General features: G+C 42.0%; 1 protein-coding gene across 15 annotated transcripts in view; it reads left to right on the forward strand.

Moving 5' to 3' along the window:
• ADRA1A (adrenoceptor alpha 1A) overlaps positions 1 to 15553 on the forward strand; it is a 117600-nt gene extending 102047 nt beyond the window's left edge. For 6 of the 15 annotated variants that reach the window (XR_011647468.1, XR_011647467.1, XR_011647469.1 and 3 more), the window contains 2 exons: positions 110 to 495; positions 5065 to 15553. Coding sequence is in view for 11 of the 15 variants with exons in the window: in XM_071211931.1 (XP_071068032.1) it covers positions 110 to 495; positions 5065 to 5073 (395 nt within the window). In the remaining 4 variants the exon portion in view is untranslated. Of the gene's footprint in view, positions 1 to 109 lie in introns of all 15 variants that reach the window. The other 9 variants (XM_058287822.2, XM_058287821.2, XM_058287823.2 and 6 more) reach the window with 4 other exon arrangements.
• The last annotated feature ends 2517 nt before the right edge of the window (positions 15554 to 18070 follow it).

The following is an 18070-nucleotide window of genomic DNA, read 5'->3' on the forward strand; positions in this document are numbered from 1 at the left end:
GGAATCATTTAAAAACTTTCTTTAGAGACTTAATAAGATGCTTGTTTTCCTAGTCACTTGGCCTATTGACTTGCAAATAATATGTATGAATCTGTGTGTTTTCTTCCAGGGTCTTTCTTCCCTGATTCCAAGCCCTCGGAAACAGTTTTTAAAATAGCATTTTGGCTCGGATACCTAAACAGCTGCATCAACCCCATCATATACCCGTGCTCCAGTCAAGAGTTTAAAAAGGCGTTTCAGAACGTCTTGAGAATCCAGTGTCTCCGCAGAAAGCCATCTTCCAAACATGCTCTGGGCTATACCCTGCACGCACCCAGCCATGCCTTGGAGGGGCAGCATAAGGATATGGTGCGTATCCCGGTGGGATCAGGAGAGACCTTCTATAAGATCTCCAAGACGGATGGGGTCTGTGAATGGAAATTTTTCTCTTCCATGCCCCGTGGATCTACCAGGATTACAGTGTCCAAAGACCAATCAGCCTGCACCACAGCCCGGGTGAGAAGTAAAAGCTTTTTGCAGGTCTGCTGCTGCGTGGGGCCCTCTAACCCCAGCCTTGGAGAGAACCATCAAGTTCCAACCATTAAAATCCACACCATCTCCCTCAGTGAAAATGGGGAGGAAGTCTAGAGGACAGGGAAGGTCAGAAGGCAGGGGCCACCTTAGGAAACACAACTCCGCTTGCTCCTAAGAAGGCCAGGTCACTCTTCCTGAATGGCAAGACAGGACCATCAAATGAGGGAACCATCTGGGAATTGGGGGCAGGGGTGGGTGGGGAGGGGGTTGGGTACATGCCCAACCCACTGGGCACAGGTAGGGCACAGGGAAGAGGGAGGCTTGTCACACAACCAACCAGTTCAAACCGATGATAAGCAGTATTTCCTCACAGCAAAAGCTCTCTCGGTCATCCTCTGAGCCCACTTTTCATGTCTGGCCCTTTCAACGAAAAATACCATGGGAAACAGAATTTCATACACAGTCCAAAAGACTATAAATATATGATTATGATTTCATCAGGAATATTTTGAGCACACGCTCTAAGTTTGGAGCTATTTCTTGATGGCGTGAGGGGACTTTATTTTCAGGCTCAACTTACTGACAGCCACATTCAATATTTACGGGGAGAAGGCCTGGAGAGGTAGAGCTCTTAGGATGGTGGCTGATGTCCCAGGCACATTATTTTTAGAGCAAGTTTTAAAACTCCACCATTTCTGATGCATCCAGTTTCCAGCTTGGGTGAATCTTAACAGTGAGATTTACCTTTTGCTGTGCTTTGGTTTGATATGGAGCCTTAATTACTAAGGATGAGTCTGAGGAGCCCTCATTGGGCCTCTTGATCTGAAAGAGGCAAAGTCTCTACATTTGGGTCTTGGAGAATGGTAAAAGAACCAATCAGGGGAAATACAGCCTTTTCTAATAGAAGACAGTAGAGATGAGGGTCACAGTTTCAACAATCTGGTACAAAAATCCTTTAAGCATTTGCAAGGACAGGTGAAGGAAGGCTTCTTCTATGACATTTAAAGATCAAGAGGTTGAGGTGGGGTGGGTGCTAATTCCATGCCAAGAAAGAGGCTGCCAAATTACTTCACAAACTTTAATACATGACCTCAAAAGGCCTTTCTTGACAAATCACTTAACGTTTCCAGAACTGTTAAGAAAATCCAGAGCTTATAATACTTTGAAAGGCACATCTTGACTTCCATCTTTCTTATCTGCTTTACTGTTGCATGATGAATGAGGTCCAAAGTCCTGAATGCAGTTTTGATCCTAGAATATCCTTCTGGAACTTCTAGTGATAATAATGCTTAGCATGGGGCAGATGTTGGCTGTTCAACCAAAAAAGTGTCTAAAGCAAGAGCTCATAAACATTTTTGTACAGAAGCCCTACTTATTCTGGTAAAAAATCTGGTGACCCACTTACCTCATCTCTTCCCACATTCAACAAGAACTTGGGGAACACACTATTATTTTGCTTTATGTATACCAAATTTTGGTAAATCTTAATAACTCAGGATATTACTAATGATGAAGATGGTAACTTCATGTAAAAGTTTAAAATATGCCTATCATTCCAGAGGAAGAATTTAAAATAGGATTTATATTTTTGAAATAATATGTGACTAGAATCACAGGTCTAAAACTACTGACCACTTTCGTGACCTCTTTATCACATTTGGGTAATTTCTTCATAAGAATTTTGAAGGAGGTTGTCGCTCTGATATAACTTTTCCAGCAAGGGTTAGTGGCTCCACCACCCTTCTCTTCTTTTTTCCCCTTGTAATAAAATGATATTTTCCTTAAATTCTTCTAAAAGGTAAACCTCTTTTCACATGGCAGTGGAAGGTATGTTTTCCCATGGATTTCCATTAGGTTGTTCGTTGTGTTTGGACCCAGAATATTATGCTTTCTGCAGCCCTTTTCTGGAGAATATCTCCTTCTTGGCCAGATTGATTCTTTGCCTTGTGTTCATAATTTGGCTTCTGGAATTTAGATCTTGACTGGATTTTCATACTCCTCTGGTCTGTCTGTCTGTTGCATAACAACCCTACCAGATGTGTGTGTCCTGTTACAGAGGGAGGCATCTAGGAAGGACTTGGCTATGCAAACCTCTCTTCTCTCCTTGCTAACGAAGATAAGTGTCACTGTTTAGGAATGCTTCCTTCAGGATCTGAATGAGAAACACTCTTTGCCCTTACTTCTTCCCCTGGTCCCCTACCTTGAGGAAGAGCATCCCCATGGAAGAAAGGTAATAGCTTTTCTTCAATAAAATATGGCTCCATTTTAGAGATGATCTTTAAATACCTTTACAGACAAACTTAAATTATAGACATGAAATGCTTAGAAGCACCGGAAAATTAGTATTGACACCACATCAAATGAAAATAAACCATGAGAAAATCTTTTGGTCATCAAATAAAAACCATGATAATTGTATCATTGCAAAAACTATCCATAAGTAATTGCCTACTACACTCTTCTCAAACCCTACTACCTCCAGGGAAGCAAACTTTAATATTTTTTTTTCCTTTCCCATACATGATATTGGGGATAAACATGCTTATTTTACAAGAAATTGTTCATGTCAATCAAACCTTAAAGTGGGATAAATATTATGAGTTCTTTTTTACTCATCCACAGAAATCTCTATATCTTTTAAGCATGCCAAAACTATCTAAAATTGTTACAGTTAAGTAAATGATTGTCATATTTATACTCAAATGTTTACTGCTTCTATTTGGAGTTTGAAGAATTTACCCAGAGTAACTGTAGTTAAAATGTCTTCTCTAGTGTGTTATAAAAAGCAGTTGCTTTCAGATTGCCTAAACATCACAAAAATCAACTTGATAAGTGAAATTTAAGTTCGTTCTGCAATTCAAATTGCGTGTCTTAAGAGAGATTTTGAATCACTTAATACAAAAAATTTCCCCAGACTATTGCAAGTTAGAGAGTTTCAGAAAAGCATTTTACTTGTCAAAGTCAAGGATTTTTTTCCTCCCTTGCCTCTCTCTCCTAGTCTCATCTAAGACTGCTTCTACCTTAATCACTTGGGATATGCTGACTCTCTTCAAAATGCTGAAGTATCTAATGCTTTCCCCATCTACCTGGATTGGTCCATCCATGGTAGACAATAGTATTTGATACATAAATGTTCTGCTGAGACTTTTCTGTTGTATCCCACTGTGTGCCCAGCATCTATAGGGTATTTTGCACCCATTATCTCTAAACCTCACAGCAACTCCACTATTCCTATTTTACAGATGAAGATCTGATAGTTGAGAGAAGTTAAGGCTTGCCCAAGGCCAAGGAGGAAGGATGATTGAACCTGGGTCTGCCAGACTCTGCAGCATTTCCACAGTATCCTGCATCACAAATAGCAAGGCTAAAATTCCTCTCCTTGGGAACTGCTTAAATATGCTGAGGATATAAAACTATATCCCAAATGTTTAATTCTTTGTTTCCTCAGGATTTGCCTCCAATTAACCTTTAAATTAAGCTAAATCTCCACCCCAGTCAAACTCAAGAACAGGTCATAACTGGAAGGGTTTAGTGTCTACAATTCTAAATATCCAAGTTCACCAATTTTAGGAAATCATGGCCTGGAATGTATTTAAGCCTACCTAGAAAGGCGAATTATACCAATTCTGGACAGGTTGGACACATCAGAGAACACAGAAGCAGCTAGCATTGCCCTAGAACAGCGATTCCATAGTGTGGCTGCAAAACACGCTCTGCTGTGTGTTGAAGTTATCGATTAACAGTAACAATTATGATGCACACTTTTCGAAAGTACATCCTTTTTTAAAAATAAAAGAAAGCAAATGCACCATCACTCACCTGTATTCAAGCATGGTTTTTTTTTGTTGTTTTTTGTTTTTTGTTCTTTTGGAAAGGGAGAGAAGGGATTAGAGGGATTCTAGATATCTCACCAGGAATTGAACATAATTCAGAGAGTATGTCAAGCATACAAATGTTCACAGATGCCACCATGAGAAATCAGTTCAGAATGCTGATCTCCAAGTAGCCTGAGACCTAGGCAATCTTTGAAAATTAAGACTCCGTTGGCAGTTGTGACTAATTAGATGGCAGCCACGTGTTCCTGAATTGCCATTCACAAATGAAAACTTTGAGGTCCTTGGCTTTCACCCACTCTCCAAATAAAGCATCACTCAGACCTTTTGGCCCAGTAGGTTTCATGGGTATGGCCTGGGCTTGAGAACATTTTCAGAGCTATTTACATGAGCAGGTAATTGTTCACTTTTTAATCACAGCTACTTAATCACAGCTTGACAACCATTCTTGACTGCTCTGGGGCTGGTTCTGCTCACATCCTATTGTTCCCCTCCCTTCCTCCCCCCCAAAAAATATTGCCTCATCATATGAATGCTTGTTGACTCATTTGAGGAAAGAACTTTGCTCATCAGCAAAGGGACAAAGCAGATGGAATTAAATGTCCAGATATATTCTAAGAGCAAAACCAAGGTCACTAAAAGGAAGGCAGACGTGGCAAAAATGGAGGCATCAGAGGATATGCTCACTTGTTCCTCTGATCTCTTTTTATACTATTAGGACTTTTAACCATGAAACCACCTGCAAACAGCTCCAGTGGAGCCCAGTTGGAACACTGTTTGCATCTGCTCCTTGTCTACAAACTGTGCTATGGAGCAGAGCTGAGCCCAGGCTGCTGAGATGTCCACCACCTTCAAAACATAATGGCCAGCAATGGCTTCTGACCCTTCACAATCTCTACAAGATGAGTGAGTGGAAATGACTGTTGTGGGCTGGGCTGGCCAGAGCAAGTGGCCACAGTTAGAATTTCAGTGGAAGACACAGCTCCTTGCCGAAGCTCAGACCAGCATGCTCCCACAGGACCCAAATGTCATGGTGGGGTGAGGGGTGGATGGAAAACACTCCTCTATTCAGGAAAATATCTTCATTTCTTCTTCACCTGTGCACCATGGATTACTGGTTCTCTTGCCTAAAAAGAAGGTTATTTAGGGAAGAGAGGCAAGGGTGTTAAGAAGGGGAAGGGCTTATCATAGACATTATTCAAAGTAGTATGGTTTAGTAATACTTTGCTGCAACTGATAAAAAAGGAACTGCCCAAAAGCTGATTGTTTATTCGTATTCAAAGGACAAAATCATTCTCAGGAGTTATATTACGTTCCCTCCATATCATAGTCAGTGTAGCCACATTATAAGCTGGAAATGATTATTGCTAACTATAAATACTAAAGACCTAATTAGGTAAAAAATCTAGAGAAATTTATACTGTATTTGTAAGAAGAAGAAAAATAAAGGTGCTAACCTATTAAAAAGCCTTAATACAGTAGGTGCATTCAAATCTGGTAGAGAAGAAGCTAAAACAGAAAATCCCAACATGTATTTTAATATTTCTTTCCATTTATATATAGCATTTTATACTTTTCAGAGGAATTTTACCTTTCTTAAGTCATTCCAGTGAGGTAGAAGAAAGAAGGAATTAGTATCTACATTTAGCATATGAAAAAACAGATGGGAAGAAGTCTAAGGACTTCTTTGGAGACCCACAGATCCAACCTCTGACTCATTTCCTCATGATGCTCTCAATGTGTTTCTCGAGAACCTGACTCTCATATTTCACTCATTCATCTCAGATCTGCAATTCCACCTCTGTTTGCACCTTCTCTAGTCCTGCTATATTCATGTCAGCAGCTGGGCCATACAGAATTGTCCTAGGGGCTGAGTGCATATTTGTCTATGCTTCTCTCATTGGTTAGAAGACAAGCAAATGTAATTCTGTTCTTTTTCTCTAGATAGGCAGCAGCAGAGCCAAGGAAATAGGCCGAACAGGAGGCTCTTAGCTCACTCAACGGGGACATGCAAGGCAAAGCCAGCCTTGATCCTCACCTTAATGACTCCAGAACACAAAGGCCCAAAGGGAGTTGTGGGAATGCTACTTTTCCTGACAGGTTTGAGTGTCACTTTATACACACTGATCTTCACTATTAGCAAACTTTGCTGGCTACCTCTCCTGTTCTAGGCACTGAACTTGGCACTGGAAATGCAAAGAGGCACAGACAGTCCCCATCTTATGAGCTGGGTATATTCCAGGTTTATCTCTTTAGAAGTCAAGAATGCATTTTTCATAGAGGCCTTATTATAAATGGGGCAGAGGGGAGGTTGTTTGCAGATGAACCAAAAATAAAAATCCATTTACTTAAACTTTTTCAGTATCAGGCTACGTAGTAAATATTTTAGATGTCATGGGCCATATGGTCTCTGTCGCATATTCCTTGTTTTGGTTATTTTTTGCCACCCTTTGAAAATGTAGTTCATGAGCTGTACCAAAAAAAAAAAAAAGAAAAAAGAGTCCATACCAGATTTAGACCATCGGCCATAGTTTGCCAGCCCCTGGTTTATACCATCACTAATTTACAGCATAGTTTAAATAATGCTAATAATGATTTTTGGTGTTCACTGTCCAAGCATATTTTTAATGGATTATTGACACATGCTCACCTGACTTAATTGATGTCCCCTGCCTGCATGAATTATTCGGTGACAGTAGCAAGTTAGTTCGAATTCAGGTCTGAGCATTGACCCACATGCCCTACCCACTGAAAAGTATAAGGTATATCGTTGTGATTTTCTAAACAGATCTCAGGATAAGGGGTAAGTGCCCACCGCCACCCCACCATTAACTCCTGGCATTCTATATACCAGGCAGGTCAGCCGAAGCCCAGGGGACTCAAGGGGTCTTCCAGCTCTTTGTCTCATCAGCAAAAACCCTCTGACACACTGACTGACTCTGACAGAAGCAACGACAAATAGATGCCTCTTGGCCACAGCAGACCTGAAATCTCTCCCTGACCCCTGGGATTCTGCTGACGTGCAGGACCCCCAGAGGTCCCCAAAGATAGCTTGGGGTCACCCCTGACTCTGTAGGGAAGACCTCTTAACCACGGCACCCTGCACCGGGCCTGGTGAGGGCCTGCTCTGGAGTTCTCCAGAGATGCTGGATGTGAGAGACATTTTCCAGAAGACAAATACTAGTAGAATTTCTTCTTCTTCTCTTCATCCCTCTCTTTTTCTTTTTTCTTTTTTTTTTTTTTTTTCCTAAGTCTAAAATAGCCACAGTGGAATAGAAATGGTGTTACTGTGAGCAAACCTACCTAGAGTTCCTACAGGGATGATAAAACCATGTTTCCACAAGCAGGAGCTTTGTTGGAGCAACTTTTTTTTCCCTTCCTTACTCCAGTCCCAAGAGGTCATAAGGAAGAGAAAGACGTTTCCACCTGGAAACAAGAAGTGCCATCCCCCTGACCTAGGCAGGGTATCCACGGTGTTGAGAGACGAGAATCTCCGGCAGAGGTAGTAGATGCAGAACTGACACAGATGGACCTGGCAATTTTGAGGCCAATTAGCTCTAGTATGACTGCCAGTCCCAGGGAGGAAAAGGAAGGCTTTGTCTGACGCTGTGTGGCAACTCCCCTCTCGTCTCCTTTCCTTACCCCTTCCTCTCTTGCCGGAATTCTACCTGGCCTCCCCCCATTCCTTTCTAAAACATATAAGCAATGAAAGCTTTGGGGACAGCATCCTTGCTCCAGGGGTGCCATTCCATGCACGATTCATGGGCGACAGGATGAGGCATCCCTCAACTGCTCACTCCCCATCCAGCATCAGCACTGCAGCTGCAGGCTCTGGCACCCGCTGCTCCAGCGGGGCGGGCAGGCCGGGGAGCTGCTCAGGGCCCAGGCGTGCTCAAGGCCTCATTCCTTCAGGACTTTTACCCTCTGTCTGCATTGTTGTCTTTCTGTTTTTATACCATTAGCTCCCAATGAAAAAGACAAACAAAATGTGCTGCCACATATTAGGAAAGAGCCGGTGGCCAGAGGGGTTTCCGTAGCATTTCTGCCCAGAAGCCCAGATGTGCACTATTTGACCAGTTGCTGCCTTTCACTTTTTGCAAGTTGTCTGTTGTCTTCATCTTTTATTTCTTGCAGGCGTTGCTTCTTTCCATCCTACTCTCCCTCTTGTGTGCACACCTTAGGGCCTTCCAGGTCTTGCTCAATCCAAGAAAATAAACTTGGCTGAGTACTAACTTTAAGCAATGACTAATCCCTCTGGAGGTGGGCAGGTGCTCCTGCTCCCAGCCCCCCTTGCCACCAGCCCATCTGCTTATGGCCTTCCTATTCCCTCAGCATGTCCTTGCCCCGTTCTCCTTCTTGCCACGATCAATGTGTCCATTCCTATCCGGTGTGCTTCTGCCTTAGCTGTCATGCACCTGTCAGCCTCCCTCCCGCTAGTTCCTCTCTAACCACACAAAAACTACTACAATTGTTATCCCTGGTCGGCCCTTCCTCATCACCCCACTCTCTCTCCAGGTTCCTGCAGCAATTGTCTATAAAATGTATTTGGCAAACTGTTACATGCTATAGTGTGAACTTTCTATTGTTTTTGAAACACTGATATCTAAGTTTTCACTTATTTCACACTGTACCTATGTAGGGTACTTATGTAGGGCCTTCTCAACTAGCTCACATGATTTAGTATGCCCATGGCAGTATTCAATTCATAGGTGGTCAGAAATTAGGACTGGGGCCCTACTGAGAAGACAAGGAGAGTAGGGATGGGAGGAGAGGAATTAGGGAGAAGATCCAACCGCTAGTTACAGGCAGGGGCTGGGAGACTGGATCCAGAGGGACTTGGAAATACCAGATGATCTACCCAGGAAGGCTCAGATACTAATTGACACTGGGGTTTCTGAAAAATCCCTGATCAGGTATGCAGAGCAGAGTGGGAGAAATTCCAGATTAACTGGTCTTTAGTCACCCCAGAGAGATCGGCACCCAGGAAAACAGAACTCCATCACTGAATGGGTCAAAGCCTAGAGCCTGAGAGCAAGGTGAGATAGAGTAGGATGGAATCAAGAACCAATGGTCAAAGCCCAGCTTGGAAACTTGGTCACCACGGACCACCTGGAAACCCTGTGATCACCACTGGGAGCTCCAATCCCAGCTGTGGGTGGGTTAATGCTATTAGTCTGTCTGCTCTTCATCAGGATTGCCTGGGAAAATAGGTGCTACCCATTGCTTCCATTCCCCTTCTCTGTCTCATAGCCCAAGAAGGACAGAGTAGGGGGATAGAAGCTTCTCTGGCTTGATTTGATATGAGGACGTAGAGAGCCATTCCCTATAAAGAGGCATTTTAACTCAGACCTTCTGAAGACAGGCTCCTGCCATTACTGCCTAAGCACTCATAATATGGTTTGAGCTGCTGCAGCTGCCTGATTCTGCATGGCCTTAGAGCATCTTTGCCTGTTCACCTTACTTCTACTGCTAAATTATATCCCATTTCTGCTTCATTAGCCCACACAATCCCCTTGTTATAGACAAATTTATTTCCCTCATAGTGCTTCCTCACCAGCCATAGAGTGATGTTCTCTCTTCTGCCCTGGTCCCTGCTGAGAACTGAAGAGCATTTTTCCTCATTTGGAAAAGTCAGACCTGCCCTAACTGCGTAGCATCTGCTGTTATGTTCTCTGGGTGAGAGACTACACTGCTTTTGGATTCCCATCCCCCTGCCCTCCTCCCCGGGGACTGGAAGTACTTCTGGTCCCACAATATCAATCACAAAAAAACACTCTTGTCAGGAGAATATGGTTCACCAGCTTCAGGATGAGTCTAGAAGTTAGAAGGGGATAATCACAGGAAGAGGCAGGACCTCCACAAGTCTTCAGTGAGCAGGAGCAGAAAGCATGTTTGAATGAGTACAGCAATGGCTTATTGATTGATCCTCTAAGAAAACTGTCTTTCTTCCCCAATTTGCTAAACCCAGCCTTCTCTTTTCCATAATGAAAAGATTTCAGCTTTGCAGCTTGGCTAATTGAAGTGTCAAGGGTCAAAAGCCCGTGACCTATTATTAATCAAAAGCAGAGCCTCTCAATGAAACGTCTCGGCCCTCAGCACCTCCTGCACCCAGCCCCAGCATCATAGCAGAAGGAACAGCAATTGTAAAGAACAGGGAGCACTGATGAATGGGTAGGCAAATGAGCAGCCTTAATCTATAGATTCAATTTGACAAGTAGGAAGGCTATTAAAAAGTAAGCTTATGAAATAGTTTTACTAGAGAAGCAAGCAAATATTACAAATATTTAAGTATCAATTTATTGCTCTTTTTCTACATACTTTCCAAAGAGAGTTAGACATTTATTAGTAACTGAATCAAAAAGCACAGTCCCTTGCCTATTACTGCCTCCATTTCCAGTAGCTCACCTCACCCTCCTCTGCTTTCCTACTCAGAACATCATCCACAGTCTTGACCTACAAGTTAGAGCCAACTTTCTGCAATAGAAATTTTGCTTCAGAATTCAAAGTCTGAATCAAAACACATGTTTTCTCCATCAGATTTGGAAGAAAACAGCTATTTTTATCTCTGGGTATAACAAGTCACAAACAGTCCATTTTCTTGTACCACCACACATACTTAACCCAATGTTGCAGACAACAAAATGATTTTGCTCAATACAGTGCATCCGTGATGAAATGTGCAGAGATAAAGTTTACGTAGTAAAAGTGATATTTTTGGAGCATCTACTACGTGCCATGCACTTTGCTGAGCTCTTTGATATGGTCAGATCTAAGCTTTTACAGTCACATCACACAAGCAATATTTTCACAGAGAACCAATACAACAGTATGGGTGTGAGAAAAATAAAGACAGTAGGGTCAGTAGGGAGTTCAGAAAAAAGAGAAAGACAGGGAAACGTCAAGCCATTCGTACTTCTCCTGGGCTTCGGTCTGATTTCTCAGCTTTCTGAACTCTTGGTCTGACCTTACCAACTCTGCCCCCAGAGCCAATCACAGAAGGGAAACCAGTGGTCTTTTGGGTAGAGCACTGGATAAAGCCTGGATTTAATTAATTTTAGTCTCCATGTCCAGATCTAAGTGATCCTGGACAAGTCACTGAAAATCACCTGGCTGCAGTTTCATCACCTGTGAAATTGGATACTCAAATGAAATTGTGTACCTGGAAATGCCTCACAAACTGATAAAGCATAGTAAACGTAGTAGGTCTCCTTTATAAATGCTAGCATTCTTTCCTTGCCTTCATCTGCCCTTCTCAAGTGTTATATAAACAATATATTATTAAAACTATTAACAAAATGGATGTTTAGGGGCAAAAGGTCTCCTTTAAGGTATCTTCAAGCACTGAAAATTACATACCCAGGAAAAGATGAAATAAGTCTCCTACTTTCTTTTGTTTTTCATCCTTGTTCAGGTTGATAAATTATTAGAAATAGATCATCACCAGTATCAAGGCACTAGTTACTATTTAATTACAAAGGAAGTCACAAAGAGGATGCTGCACCATTGCTTGAGCATTAGCACTCCAAAATTCAGAGTGCTAGTTCCCAATTTCTGGTTTTTAGTTATCCCTACTGAGCTTTTTTTCTTTGGGTTAGAAACATTCCACCTAATTTTTTAAAATTAGGCTAAATATACTGCTGAGAACTTTCCTCAAGCTCTCTAGAGATTATAGGTGGCCCCAAACAAGAGAGTACTAATGTTTGTAATCTTTTATACATTCGTGATTTATGTGGCAATAGAAAGTATTTTAAGTTATTACAGTTCTTTGAAAGGCACTATATAAAATGCAGTTTCATTATATAAAAGATTGTATGTGTGTGTGTGTGTGTGTAATAAGAAAGTACAGTAATTTTGATCACTGAGAGAAGGTAGGGAATTGGAAGCAGAGCTTGGATTGGAATCATCTAGGGAAGTAGAGCTGGCCACTGCTCGGCCTTGCTCACTGTCCTACTGAGTTCCCTAGAGGACAGGAGTGTTTATAAGACAAAAGAGCAAATTTCCAGCCATGAACACAGGGAGGTTTGATTACAACCAGAATTGAAAACCAAGTCACAGCAGCTCAAGGTGACCAGCTCGGGTCTAATGTCAGGTTCTGCTAGTCAGACTCTAGGCATTTCTGTGGACTCCTTTAAATGACCTCCAGGACTCTCCTGGGCAGGTGGCTTGATGGGAAAGTCCACACTCCAAGCTCAGCTCATCATGACTCAGTCTGATGAGCAGCCAGCCCTACTCAGAGGCTGTGTTTGGCAGGGACCTGCCACCATCTCCTTGCCAAATGGTCTTGTGGGACTCAGAATCTCAAACTTGTTTTATACTGAGGGAAAAAGTCACTTTCAGAGATGAAGTTCTTGGCTTAATTCTGCTTATATAAACACACTCAATGGCTATTTTGGTCATCTTGGTTTTGAGGAGCATTTGCTGAGTTATGACAAAGGTGAATGGGTTGGTATTGGTACAAATTTAAAAGAAGATTTTTCAGTTCCTTCAGTATTGGGAGAAATAAAGTCTAAAACATAACCTCATAGGGAGCAGTATGTGATGGAGTAGCTAACAGGTAAATAAGTATGACCTCAATTTAAGACAAATGAGTTCTACTGAAGTCTGAATTTGTGAACACAGAAATAATGGGTTTGAAGTAAGAATTCTTACTCTATAGAAGGATAAAATTTTTATCATGTCAATGCATTTCAGAGATCCCCAATATAATAAAAGAATAATATGATTAATTAAAAGTCAATCTACCATGTTTTTTGAGGTGCCATACCCACTGCATAAAGCCAGCTTTATGTCCATATCTGCTGTCCTCACTACACAAAGGAAGGGGGTACACAGCCTAGTCATCTTTCCTGCTGCCCACTGTCTTTTCATTCCACCTGTGGAGCTGATGAGTCTGAACTGCTACATGGATTTACCTCTTTATCAAATATTCATCTGACTAAGGCACATATCTAACATGCTACCATTGTCAAAGCTGGTCAAGTGATTTAAAGAGAGATTTTGAGTGTACATTGAAGGAGGAGAAGAGATTTGGAGCCAAATAGCTCAATTTTTCTGAATTAGCTTAGTATGTCTCCCCCTGCTGCATTCTTAAAAGTTAAGCACTAAAATCCTTTAGTGTCCTTCAACTTCTACTCAGGCATATAAGTAGAAGACGTCACACTACAAACAAAGTCAACATCTTCCAAAGGAAGCTCATGGCTGTTCTTTTACTTGTTCTATAAATATTCAGTGCAGGCTGACTGTGCATCTTGCATAAATCTAGATGGTGTAGATAAAACGGTGGTGACACAGTTCTTGCTCTCAAGGAGCCCATGGCCAATGGAGCATACAGGCAAGTCAACAATTTTAGCAAAGTCTTATGAGCACAGTGGCGGATATTCACATGGTGCCATGGGAGCATATGGAGGGGTCCTGAGCCCAGCCATGATGCTAGGCTTCTCAAAAATGGCAGCTTCTATGTTGTATACTAAAGGACAAAATGGTGTGAGGAGCAGGGAGTTGATCCAGATGAGGAAAGAACAAACCTGTGCAAAGGTGAGGGGTGAGGGGGTGTTGGTGAATCTCTGGCATGTTCTGAGGTTGCTTCCTTTTCTAGTCAATCTTGGCACATAGAAATCACCCTTGTTTGTCATTGTGGTCACTCGCTTCTGCAACCCACCATCCACCAAGTCCTCCTCAAGCAATTCCACGTCTGCTTTTCTTCTCACTTTTTTAAGCCAAGGGGAAACTTGGGTAGCAAGTGAATGGTGAGTCCAGGGGCTTCCTGTGTGTGGCTTGGCTAAAAATCTAAGGACCTTGGGTTCTTTATGGTCTGATTCTCTTTGTTCTCAAGGTTGGGTGCAGTGTTACAGTGGGATGGTCGAATAGAAAAGAAAAGTCCCTTTCTTTCTCATTGTGCAAATAAACATTTGCTTGAGCATGAGGTGGCTAACCCACAAGAATAACCAAATGCTTTAGAAGTGTAACCAAGCAAATCTTATACAATTCAACTCAGTGTTATTAAAATTGGTTTTTCGCAAGAAAATATTGTGCAATAAGTTGTAAACAAAACAGTTTTTCCTACATAAAATGCAGAAAATAATTGGGTCGCTACAGTAGCCCAGAGGCTGGTTTTTCATGCCCTCCTTGTCAAGGTACATAATTAGCTCGTGGTGCCTGGTAGTTTATTACAGACAAAATGAGGAAAGGCGCCCTGAGTGTGGGGGACATGGAAGCAAAAGAGAAGGGTTCAGAGCTGCCCTTTCATAATCAATTAGCAATTAGGAAGGACTTGACTTGCTAGGACCAGAAAAACAAAGTTGGAGGTATGTTTTGTCAGTGAAATTAAAGCTATATTTTAATAAATAAAGCTGATGCCATATAAATGAGCCCTGTGACATTTTCTGGCTTGCTGCAGCTTTTCTGCTTGTCTCTGTTCAAACTATGAACATGGCATTTCCACATTGCCAAAGAAGTAAAGGTGGACTGACTGGCTGGTTTTAGCTGCTATGGTTTTCCAGTAACCCTTACATTTGTTGTGGCAGAAAAGATCCCTGTAAAATAAAATTTCTAAATATTGCAGTGTCTGTGAACCACACCCACTTCCAGTAGTTGGTATTTGGTCAGTTGATCTGACAATCTCATTATCTTTCCTTCCATGCTGAAAAAAATAAAGTTAATCTGAATCATACTGAGAGTTTGGTATGTGCTCTGTGCTAACCAAGGGAGATTTCTCTCTTGCGTAAGATTTATGTATGTGATTTGTTATACTTGAATTTGCTGCAGCATTTTGTACTGATGCATCTATATGACACCCAGGCTGATTACAAAGGCTTCTAAAGCATTTAATTCATTTTGAATGGACTTGTTATCCTTGGAATGTGCTGTTTAAATGTTTCTGAATTTTCTACACACCATTTTTACAGGTCCATTTGTTTATGATGTGATGTGGTGAATAATCCTGTTGGTTGTTTTGTTTTGTTTTGTTTTGAAGAAAATGAATGTATATATGACTAAGCAGATGAGTAAATTATTGAAAAAAATGTACTTTATGGATCATGCAACCCACTGTTAAAAATGAATTTATTTTTTTTGTTTAATAAAGTGACTGTTCAAATTACAAGTGTTTATATTGTCCTTATAAACATGAATGCCATAATATTTAAGCACTGTTTAATATTGATGTATGTCCTATAATAAAATATTTTAAACCTCTTTCTTTAAACACATATGCCCTAGTTCTTTCATCAGGATTTCCTGTTAACATCTGTTGAGAAGTGAACTGGGTAATTCTGGGAAGGAGAGTCCGTGTTCTCAGCCAGCTAACTAAAATGGATTGTAGGGAAATGGATGTGATTCAAGTAACTGGGCTCCCATCTACCCAATAGGAGGTCCAGAGTTCGACACCCAGGGCCTCCTGGCCCATGTGGCGAGCTGGCCAACGCAGAATGCTGCCCCTCACAAGGAGTGGACCTAACCCAGGAATGCAGCCCACATGGAGAGCTGATGCAGCAAGATGACAGAACAAAAAGAGACATAGAGGAGAGACAATAAGAGACACAGCAGACCAGGGAGCTGAGGCGCAAGAGAATGATCACCTCTCTCCCACTCGGGAAGGTCCCGGGATCAGTTCCCAGAGCTGCCTAATGAGAATACAAGCAGACACAGAAGAACACACAGGAAATGGACACAGACAGCAGACAACAGAGGGAGGGGGAGAAATTTAAAAATTAACCTTAAAAAAAAATGTGGATTTTACAGGGAAATATGGGATCAGATGATAGACGAGCTGTGGGTGCGGCATTTAAGGCACAGGCAAGAACCAGAATACAACTGGATGGTCAGGTTTAGAGGCACGTGACAAGGGAAGATGATAGTGGAAGGCAGGCATGCAAACATGTTGACTGTGTTCAAGGCAGGATGTCTCAAGTAACCAAACTGCCAAGGCAATGAGGTAGGAGGCCTGGTGGTCAAAGAAGGTTCTGGGTAATGCTACCCAAGGAGAGCGCTTGCATGGAGGTTCTTGTCTGACTGTGGCTTCTGAACCTGGAAGTCCCAGAACTACCCCTGTATCCCTGTTCCTTCAGGTGGACTCCTTGGCAGTGTGCTGTCAGGATCCGGGACGTGAACTCTGGAGTCAGATTATCTGGAAGCCACCACAGACTCCACATTTCCTTAACCATTTGCCATCTTTTGATCTACACCCAGTTATTCAACACGACCAAATTTTAATTTCCTCTCCTCAAAAATGGGGACAATTGTTATACATACTTCATGGGTTACTGGGATAATAAAACGATACTTATCAAATAGGCAGAAAAATGCCTGACATATAGTTAGCACTCACTAATTATCAGTTTTTCTTTTTCTCCTTGATCTTGTTGGTTTTGTGGTGGCTGTCACGTTGGCTATCCACAAAGATGAGCATTGCCATCCTGGTAACAAGGGGTCTTTTTTCTCTACCTAAGGCTCTAATAATTATGTCAAATGATAGTGCCACATCTAAACTGATGTGAGTTTTGCCAAATGGTGTCATGTCCTTTAGGTGCCCTGCTGGGTCAGAAGCCAGGTTCAGTTGGCGTGGCCCTGGCCTCATTCCCTAGAGCCCCACAGAGCGTGGGACAGCAACCTAAGGTACACAGAAATACACGATTGTTAAGACTTTATTTCCTGGAGCTCGGAAGGCACGTAACTGGTTGGTAGACAGTCATTGGATTGCCTTAATGATTTCTTTTTTTATATCATTTAATTTTTGCCCCAAGATATAGACTATAGAACAGAGAGAAAATGGAGGTGAAGTTCAGTTTTGTCACTCAATTCCTTTAAAGGAAAAGAAGTCATTTAAAATAGATGGCTGACATATGACCCAGCAATTCCACTACTGGGTATATACCCAGAAGAACTGAAAACAAGAACACAAACCATATATGCACACCAATGTTCATAGCAGCATTATTCACTATTGCCAAAAGTTGGAATCAAACCAAATGCCCATCGACAGATGAATGAATAAATAAAATGTGGTATATACATACAATGGAATACTTCTCAGCTATAGAAAGGAATACAGTACAAACACATGGGATAACATGGATGAATCTTGAGGGCCTTATGTTGAGTGAAGCAAGCCAGGCATTGAAGGACAAATACTACATGACCTCTCTGATATGAAATAAGCAAACCAAGCTGTCTCAGAGAGGTAGAGAGGAAATGGGGGGAGAGGAAAGTCATGATCTGATGCCTACATGGGTGAAATCTATGATAAAGTAGAGGTAAGTATTTGTACAGGGAAGGGATAAGACGGGGGCATAGGGATACTTTTGGATGGGGTTTTGTAGGCTTGAGGGGGGCGAGGGTTAGGAGGATGGGTCAGATAGCCTAAGAAATTGGGGGGAAGGTTAGGGGGAACAGTTGAACATGGGAGATTGTTGGGTGTGTGGTTGAAAGTATACTGTTGAGAAAACTCTTCAGAAAATATAATAAGGAAGGGTTACCTGTTTAAGGTACTTAAGGGGGGGGCATCTGGCACAGGGGCAGGCTTCTAGGGAGTGTGTGAGTGCTCATCTTGTCATAGTGCATTATATCATTGGGCAGAGACCCATACAGTGAGTGGGAAGTTGTACCCCGATCCTAAGGAGGCCTGATGTTCTCAAACATAGGGAATTGTGTCTCTTGAGAGAATTGGTGGCTCCCAAAGGAGGAGAACAATCTAATATGTCAAGCCCTCAGCATTGTTGCAAGTATCT

Source organism: Dasypus novemcinctus, chromosome 25, assembly GCF_030445035.2.
Source record: "Dasypus novemcinctus isolate mDasNov1 chromosome 25, mDasNov1.1.hap2, whole genome shotgun sequence".
Lineage (NCBI taxonomy): Eukaryota > Metazoa > Chordata > Mammalia > Cingulata > Dasypodidae > Dasypus > Dasypus novemcinctus.